Genomic DNA, 9,970 nt, shown 5'->3' with positions numbered 1-9,970 from the left:
CTGAAATTGGAGCCCAGAACGATTCAAACGAAAATTTTAAATTTAAAAATTGTTTGATATTAAATTGATAAAACTCATGCTCGGTTAGCTCCAGCCCAGCATATAACTTCATGTATTTAAACAAAAAATACGTTTATTTGAATAACTTAATACAGCAAGAGCTCAATTACACGTTTTTCGGTAGTTGTTATCAAGGTTTTGGCGAGTGACAGGAAAATATCTTAACTTCTTCAATTGTGATTTAGAGCATTTCTAATTGTTTTGTTATTTTTCACCATAGCGACAAGTTTGTTTCTTTCTCTGTGTGCGAGAAACAAAATCAAAACCGCGGACCGAGAAACAAAAATGAAAATTTAATGAATGCTTTTTGAGACAACTTGCAACTCTTTTTACCAATAATTTATGACACTCAAAAGAACCTGTTTTGATCTAAATTAAATTTTTAGTAAATAAGTGTTGATCATTCATAGGCAGTAATTTTTTCTCGATGACTAAAGACTGGCTGAAGAAGTTAAAATCGCTGCTGTAAAATCAAATTCACAACTGTGTTCGTTAATACGTTTTAATATTTTTAATGACAATAATAATCTTCGATAAACACCCGCTATAGTTATCCACACACATGCTATAACTATCTACACACACGTTAAAACTATTTATACACACGCTGTAGCTATAGTTTTTTATACAAACATGCTAAAGTTATCCATACACACGCTATTCCTATCCATACATCCGATACAACTATCTATAAACACGCATAAGCTATCCAACCATGTGCTATTACTATCCATACATACGCCAAAAGTAATCATTACACACGCAGCAGCTATCCACACACACGCTATAACTATCCGTACACACGCTGAAGATATACACGCTATAGCCATAATATGCTACACATGCTATATCTTACACACGCTATAGCTAGCCATACACACGCAACAGCTCTAGCTATCGTACAGAATGTAGAAATGCAGCTGCCCACTACCTCCGCCGCTGCTGCCTGATACCACCGCTCTGGTTCTGCTGCAGCTCAGTTTCGCCACTGGAATCAGCCACCGCTGCTGATTATTCAAGACCGTTCTAGTGGCCTTCCACTTGTTGACTGATGACTACTATGAGACGACGCAGGTTATTATATAGCCCAAAGCAAAAATCAATTCGCGAGCGAAGGGGAAGCGAGCTTGTGATTGGTTGAATGTGCACGACTTTTAACACAACTTTTAGCTAGTTTAGTATCGAAAACATATTTAAATTAGTATATGACAATCTTGCGCAATATTTCCCCTATCAATCAAGCCATTCCTGTTTAGAATCTGTTCAGTGGTAATAATAAAAGAAGCATTTTAAAAGCGAGCTCGTTATTGGTTGAAAGCTGCGAGACTGTTTACAAAGTCAGATCGGTTGTATCCGTTAGTGACGACTGTGCTTGTGAAGAGAGGTGGTGATTGGTTGCTCGGTATGATTTAGACAATCGATGTGATTTATCAATTTTTCAATAGTGTATCTCGAACAATAGGTTATTTTTGTTACATAAATTCAACCGTAAAAGAATTTCTGATCGGTTGATGCCAAAACCTCGAAATTCTGAAAAGAAATGACTGATATATAAGCGCTCAAAACCTGACCACTTTTTCCTGGTTTTCCCTGGTTGAATTACTAGATTTTCAAATTCAGGTGCCTAACTTCGATATAGACGTTAGTCCAACGTCAAAATGTCACATTGGTAATCATATTCAAGGAAGAATTAACGAATGAAAAAGAGAACAGAGAGAAAAAATATTAAATAGGAAAGCGAAAAAAACGCACAATTTAAGAAAATAAAGGTTGAAAAGTAAATAAGACAAACAAATTAAACGAGAATTGACACAGTTGACAGTAAAATAAGAACACAAAATAGAAGACAGAAAGCTGGATATTCAGAAACTGCAATGAAAATTGACAATGACAATAAAAACCGTTAAACGGTTAAATGAAATGAAAAAATTGCAGAAATAAAAAAATGGGAAATGGAATGAACAAAAAAAAAATGCAAACAAACTGAAGAGACAAACAAGTTTTTTTCCCATGTTAACTTTTTAACAGAACAGAAACAAAACAAAATAAAGAAAAACAAAAGGCACGAAATGCCATAGGTCAGGACAAAAAAAAACTAAACATGAGGTAAACACAAATAAAGAAATTAAAGCAAGAATAAAATAACAGAAAAAATGAACCGTTCAATGAAGAAGTTAAAAAAAGAAGCAGAAATATGAATGTCAACGAAAAAGTAAGAATAAAATATCAGCGATAGCAATTAAAATAAGTCAAGGAAAATTTTTAAAATAAACCAGAAAAAAATAACGTGAAAGAATGCGGATTAACAGAAAGCTTTATATGTATAAGGAATGTCACATTGTTAATCATGGTGAAAATCGTAGAAAAAAAAGTAACGTGCTATAAATAGGACTAAAACTGGAACATACGAATAAAATAAGAAGTTGAAATGTTTATTCAAAAGAGAAAACATAAAAAAATAGAAAAGCAAACAGACAAGTAAGAATGAAATATCAGCGATAAAAATTAAAATAACCCGAACAAAAATATTAATAAAATACTACAAGGTACATAGCCCTAGGGGTTGTATGAAATGATGACGTAGGACTAAACTGCCGGTAACCGCAAGTCAGTCCCATCTGTAATTTTGTCAATTTTGAGTTAGCATCGGATTTTGGCCTAGCTTTGGGTATATTTTCAGATGTAACGATAAAAAATAGTGGTTTGTTCAACAAAAGTAGAAATCAATACCAAGTCGAATTGTCCCATTATGCGAAGTAACCACAAGTCAGTCCCAGAAGAAAAATAACCGAAAGTCGGTACCGATTTACAAAAAAAAAACATGCATAATACAACAGTAAGATGGATGGGGAGTGGAGAAAAGAATTATTGGGATTATTTTTTAGTTGGAATTGGTGATGAATTTATGTGGATCAATTTTCTGCTAAAACGAATTCAAGTCAATTTTTTTTCTTGGTTCGCTTCTTTGTGGATCTTTCCGGAAAATCTTGAGTATCGAAAAAACTTCCATCAGAATCCCTGTTCCAAGAAATCTTCAAAGGTGATACTCGAACCTCAAATGGATTTGGATCATCTTGACATTAGTTGTCGGATAAACCAACTGCAGTCCCGGTTTCAGTTTCTTTATCCGAGTCCTCACCGGATAAGCTTTCATCGGTTCCGTACATCATGAGATTTTCCAACGTCGACATTTTTTAAACGGTTCTCATGAACATACACTTCCTAACAGCGAAGGATTGACTTGACAGTTTTCCACGGCAACGAATAACAACACGTCAACACGCACTATTGTTTCAATATGGCAATGTGACTGACTTGCGGTTACTTTTCTCTTCGGTATAGAATGTAACAGCAAGTCAGTCACACTCAAGGTTTTTATCATAAAATCAATGATTTCAGTGGTTTTCACAACGTAATTAGTGCAGGCTAGTATGCAAACTATATTTTAGCATGAATATTGTAAAAATAAGTCATCTGAAATAAGTGATAACTGAGCGTGAATAAAATATCTTTCGAAGCTGTTTTCTCGATTTAACATTTTTACAGATGGGACTGACTTGCGGTTACCGGCAGTAAATGTAAATATTATATGCTGCGATAAACTGTTCATAGGCAACGATGGTCGTTATTGTAAAACTAACGATGCATGTATACGTGAAAATTTTGCACTAGTAGTAGTTGCGAAAATTCTCATAACTCTAATCTTCAAGCATCTATAGTTCTGAAAAGAACCGATTTCATAATCTTCAGTAAGAAATTCGTGCTACAGAACGCTGTAGATCGCACCATCGGATTGAATATTTTGCTTGACCGTGCATAATAAAGTTTGCTCTTCGCTGTGCCCTCCAGTAGCTGTGCCAGCAAAATATCCTGCAGCGTACGATGGTAACTGTTGCTGCCGTATGCAAAATAAAGGTAACATGCTCCGCTGTGCCTGGAAGTTGACTCGTATGCAGCTCTCGTTTCTCAATGTCGCGTACTTCCAACAGCTATACTCTACTTGCTATTGTGTGACAAACTAGACTGAAGCTGAATTTTCTACACGCAGTCTTTTATCGAGTTCAGCGTAGATTTTTGCCATGAGGGCGTGGCCACGCAGCTTAAAGAAAGACAAACGGAACAAAACACTTTGTTGAGTCAGAATATGAAGGCAGTGGAATTTATTCCGTCCATGTTATTGTTATCCGTGCTCGGGAAACCATGGAATAGCAAGGAAAATGTATAGGAAAGCTTGACCTTGGAACTTTTCACCTTTTTTCACCATTAAGCAGTAAAGCAACAATGTTAAACATTTAATAAAACAATTGTTACACATTTTATCTATCCACCGACATATAAATGACTGAGATGCATTAGGTCGTTCGCTTGCTATAATAAATCAATTTCACTAAATGTAATCTAGTATAGAAAACAAAGACGTACGTCAAAAAAACAGATTTAAAGTGAAATGGTTAGGATAAACTAAAATTAAAATCAGTTTTGAATTACAAGAAAAGGCAGCGAACGCAAGGTTTGTTCGTATTTCGCTATCTCGTAAAATAACAACAAAAATAACAAAGAAAACAGAGGGAAATTAGTGAATTAGATAAAAAAAATAAACAATAAAAGAAATAAATCTGGAAAATAAAATGAATAAAGAATGATGAAGAAAGGTAAGAATTGTAGGATAGCGAAAACAGCTGGGGAAAACAATGATAGAAATAAAAATTATTAAAAAACATCGGCGGTGGGATTCGAACCCAGGCGTCGAGCGTGGTTGGCGGAGATGTTACCAACCACACTAGGCCCCCGCTCAGGGGTAAAATCTTGAAAGAGTGAAGAAGAAATGAGAGGAACCAATTAAACGAAAATGACAAGAAATGACAATATTTAGGGAAGATACAACAGTAAAATAAACACAAAATAAAGGATAGAAAACAGGACATTTAAAAACTTTGAATCAAATGGATTATGAAAATGAAAGCAAAAGTAAAAAAAAAAATTAAAAAAATTAAATGTGAAAATTAGAAAATATATAACAGAAGCAAAACAAAAGCAAGAAAAGAAAAGGAAGCAGAAACGGGAAAAACATATCATAAAAGTTAAGAGAAAAGAATATCGAACAGGAACAAATTATATAGGGCAAGAATAAAAAACTAGAGAGGAGGCATTATATAAAGAGAATTTTAAGGAACATTGGAATAACAAAAAAAAAGGGAATAACTAATCAAGGAAAGGCATAACAAAGAAAAATTAAAACCAGACTAGAGCCACTACGACTTGAACTGCCTTGCAGAACGGTCGCATTTTACCAACAGCTCAAGCCGGCTTTTTTTAAAGACAAAAAACTTTTTTTAAAGACAAAAAAACTGATTTTAGAGAGGAGTGCTCCACAAAAAATCTCTATTTTGTCATGTCTAACGTACAGATTTTACGTTTTTCTTTTAAACTATCCTACAACTTTGCTGACGGAAGCAATCTGCTGTATAGAAAATTAGAAAAAATATTTTTTTTATTTAACTGTTAAATGGATTGATCGAAAAACCAAAAACGCCAAAAGTAAGGCCTTGTTTCATGAAACAATTTTGCTGGAGACATTGAGTACATAACATCAATTTTTCACAGTCAAATCTTAAGCGATCACAAATTTTCAAATTCAGACCACTGTGCACTATGAGATTTTCAAATAAATCATTTCACCAATTGCTAATGTCTTGAAATATAATACTTGGAATGTGTAGTAACTATTTTTCGAACTGAATTTCTATTCTTAACAACGGCTTTTTTCCGTTAACACGCAAGTTCATTAAGCAGACAGAATGTGTAGTAGAGAAAGAACGAAAAATAAGCGAACTGGAAATATGATACAGATTTGGAAAAGTATACCGCGGTTCCGTCGGGATGCGGTATATTTCTCCAAATCTGTATCATATTTCCAGTTCGCTTATTTTTCGTTCTTTCTCTTCTTCACATACTGTCTGCTTAATGAACGTGTAGAAACTATTTTTGAAATTATTTCATAAAATGGTGGTTGAAAACCCTGCTTTACAACAAGTATTTCGTCGTTTTTATATCACGTTTTAGTACTTTACGACCTTCAAAAGGGCATTTCTCAAAAATGTACCGTACGATGATTTTGAAATTTCGACCATAGATTCTGGACGTCATAACGAATCGAATGGTGTACTCAAATTCTTTGGTATATTTTTTTAATAATAACGGTCTGTAGGAGCACCGTGAAATATGTGTGTTTGGTTCCACGAAAGATAGAGTCACTCTATTAACCGGCAGTGTAAATTCGAGTAAGATGATAAAAATGGCGATTATTTTGAGCAAGTGAAAAAAAAATCTGCTTCATATAGAAATATCCTGCAACAATGTCTTCCAACAATAAAAGAGGGATATCTATAATTTTTGCTATTATTTACACTACTTTTAGATATATGATTTTTTTCCGGCATTGGAAAATATTTTAAACGAGTATGTGTAATGGTGAATAAAAGTAATTGAGTTATTGAATGCCCTAACATTCTCGGGGCGCGTGCTTTTTACGTGAGCAAAATCATCAGTTTCACCATGGGTTTCAATTTGCATGTCAAAATCTTGTATACCCGAGCAGGAGAAAATATCATTATAATATCACAATCACAATGATATCAAAATTTTATGATATTCTCATATGCATGTTTGAAACGTGAATATCTTTCGAATAACACGATGAGTCCTCATAGCTAAATATGTTATTGACGAGTTATGACTTTGTTATGCTCTCCTGCTCGGGTAAGCACGAAAAACCACTCACATTTATATGACAAGGACATGCTGGTGAAATTTTGAAATATATCGCGGGTAGAAGCCAGACAAATATGCCTGAGAAATTTGTTGAATCGAAACTTTAATTTGACCAAGAAAAGTTTCTTGATGAAACAGATGCATCACGGCGATCGATATCATGTTACCTAATGGTCGAACAGAAACATTATTAGTAACAACTAGACTGGTTGCATATATACTTCAAACTTGCGGTTTTCAGGTTACATAGTAGTAATGATGTTTGTTGCAGAGCCCGCCCATGATTTTTCTAATATGTCGCATAATGTTTACTGACACTTAAATGTAATAAAATATGTTGCTGGGGAAGCCTCACGGGTTGGAGAATATGGAAACATCCAGCTTGATCGGATTGACCAGCCACAGCTGGGCGTCCCGCTTGTCGTCGCAGTCTTCCATCGTTAGGGTTTTGTAATCTTCCAGGTTAACCGCCAAACATTTGCCATATTTAACGCTTCGAAACTGGCCGGTCGCGTTGACATTTTCCCACTCCTGGTTGCCACGGGACCTATGGCATCCAAACACCACCACACTGCCACTACCGGTATAGTCGATGCAGTTTCGCCTACTGTTCAGCTCCCGGTAGTAGTTGTGGGTCCAAAACTGATTGCGCTCCTGATGATCACAGAGTGCCATGTGCAGCAGGTTTTGCTCTTTCATGTACTCCAAACACATTCCGTCTCCGATTGCTTTGTTTTTCATCTGTTATAAATCAAATTTTATATGTAATTTTCGTTGCTTATATCACACTAATTTACCTCTCCCCGAAAAGCTCCCACCACCATTGGATTGTGCATCTCCGGAAAAGCATTCTCCACATAGTATCGGAAGGTTTTACAGTTTGCCTGCTTGCGGATTTGTCTTCTAGAGCACAACTCGCCCGCTTCCTCGATTGGATATTTCGGAATGCCGTAGATGTCGAAAATCACATGCTTATATTCGTCCATCCACACTTCCGCCAACCGCAGCGAGTTGGCGCGTACCACATCCTTCGACGTTTGCTGCATGTACGGATGACCGGTCTTCTGAATGTGGGCCACCCGAGAGCAAGGCACGGTGACCATCCTGCCACCGCACATCCAACTCTTGATCGACAGCTCAATGTTTTCCATCCCGTAGATCTCGAAGCCTTCGTCATACCAACCAACATGCTCGAAGAACCGTTTAGTGATGGAAAACAGCCCCCCGGACATGGCTGGCGATTCGAACGGTTCCATCTTGTTTTCCGGTTTCTTTTTACGAGACCACCGCCCCCACCAGCCAAAGTTTAGATCCCAATCGTAAGCCCCGTAGAAGCTTGGTGCATTCTCTGACCGTAAATGCATATCGTTCTCATCGATCCAGTCGATTGTCGGTATCGCGATGGTGCTCCAATTTCGGGCGACCGGATCCAGCAAAGCCTCCAGCCATCCCTCAATACACTCTACGTGGGCATCCAGGAAGGTGAGAACTTCTGCGGTTGCACTGCGCGCTCCCAGAAGCCGGGCTCGCATCAATCCCAACCTCTCTTCAGCTCGAATGATCCGTACTTTCGGGTAGGGCACAAAATATTCCTTCAGTTGGACTTTCAGGTGAGCTACAAATACGAAAATTAGTAATCCACATTCGTGTTCATTATGATAGAAAAAAAACTCACGAAGGTAGGAGAAATCATCCACCAGTATGATCTCCTTAATCAACTTCTCCGGCGAGCGATCCAGAATCGAATGAACCGTTCGCACAAGCACCGACCAAGCTTCGTTGTAAAATACAATCACAATCGATGTTTCCGGTAGTTCTGCGAGATACCTTCCGGGTTTCTTACACCAAGCGTCCCGAATATCGGGCAACCTTCGCCGCACCGGTATCAGGTCGGAAATGTACTGATTTAGACCTTGACTGTCGTAGCCCAGTTTAATCATCTTAGCGATCGACTCTTCCGTTGAGCCTAGAGTTACGGCATATCCGAGATCTCCTGGTGGTGTCCATTTGTTGTCAGCTTTTGTCGCTGTGGTTGTTCCCGAGTTTTGGTCCGTTCGGAGTTTGGCTAAATGTTGCTGCACCAGGAGCAAGGCACTATTACCAGGGGCATCCTTTCGGATGTTAAGATAACCCAAGAAGCAAACTAAAAGTACCACGGCAACCAGCACTAGCAGGTGCCGTGAGATCTGTCGAGATAATGTTAGCAATTTTCGTGACATCCGTCCTGCTGGTCGCTGCCGAAAGGACTGACGTGCTTTCTTCTGGCTGATAACCGTTTTGACTGTAAACTCCACATAATTTGACCTTATTTTCCATTCGATAGTTAACACTCGCCACTCCGCTTGTGGATGATATTGGGAAAATACACAAGGAAGAGCAGAAATGAAGGAGTTTGTTTCTGCGAAAATACTGCGCGTCCCGAAAAAACGTTCCATTGTCGCGATCTCCGCATCGATCGGTTTTCGTGTCATCTTCACCGGGCAACCTCACGGTCGCCAACTTTATGCCCGAAGTCATAAAATAGTCAAAACCAGATTTTGATATTGCCTCCTTTCCGCATGGGCTAGAGAATTTTGCTTTTTGTTGAGGATGATGCCTGAATTAAGCCGATTCGATTGGATCGTGAAATGGAGTACGAGAGAAAGAAACTGCCACCTGTCGAGCAGACGACATGGCGAAAACGATGTGAGCTGATGGTCCCCAAACCGGTAACAAAACCTGCTTTTTTTCGAGCTCGCACTATTCGAGAAGCACTCTTCTACCGCTATCATTTAATAAATCTTTCATGGAACGTTTCACTTTATCCTCAAAATTACCGCAATGATGTGAAAAATGCTGATAGAGGAATTAATTTCATCGGAATGCTACCAGTTACATTCTGTGAACTACCGAGGAGTGTTCATCCTACATGTGCGTGAACTTATTCGTATGCAGTGAGATCGTTATCCAGTGATGAGTCATACGTTTCTTACCCAACCCCTGCCGCCGATAATAAGTACGATTGGTTCCTTGAAACAAAGGTGAGTCAGAACAATCACTTTCCAACAAGTAACAACCAAATAAAAGTGGAGTTAGAACAAGAACAGGTTCGTCAATATTCATTTAGTATTGCAGGACCAGCCTATACTCTTATGAATAT

General features: G+C 37.8%; 1 protein-coding gene across 1 annotated transcript; it reads right to left on the bottom strand.

The window, feature by feature from the left end:
- Positions 1-6,149: 6,149 nt before the first annotated feature.
- LOC129723458 (putative polypeptide N-acetylgalactosaminyltransferase 9) lies at positions 6,150-9,072 on the bottom strand. The gene is made up of 3 exons (XM_055677689.1): positions 8,507-9,072; positions 7,629-8,446; positions 6,150-7,572 (listed from the first exon to the last, which is right to left on the bottom strand). Exons 1-3 carry the CDS (start codon positions 9,048-9,050, stop codon positions 7,183-7,185), a joined length of 1,752 nt encoding a protein of 583 aa, XP_055533664.1. The 5' UTR covers positions 9,051-9,072; the 3' UTR covers positions 6,150-7,182.
- Positions 9,073-9,970: the final 898 nt, after the last annotated feature.

This window comes from Wyeomyia smithii, chromosome 2, assembly GCF_029784165.1.
Source record: "Wyeomyia smithii strain HCP4-BCI-WySm-NY-G18 chromosome 2, ASM2978416v1, whole genome shotgun sequence".
In the NCBI taxonomy this organism is placed as follows: domain Eukaryota; kingdom Metazoa; phylum Arthropoda; class Insecta; order Diptera; family Culicidae; genus Wyeomyia; species Wyeomyia smithii.
This window is presented reverse-complemented; position numbering and strand designations above follow the sequence as displayed.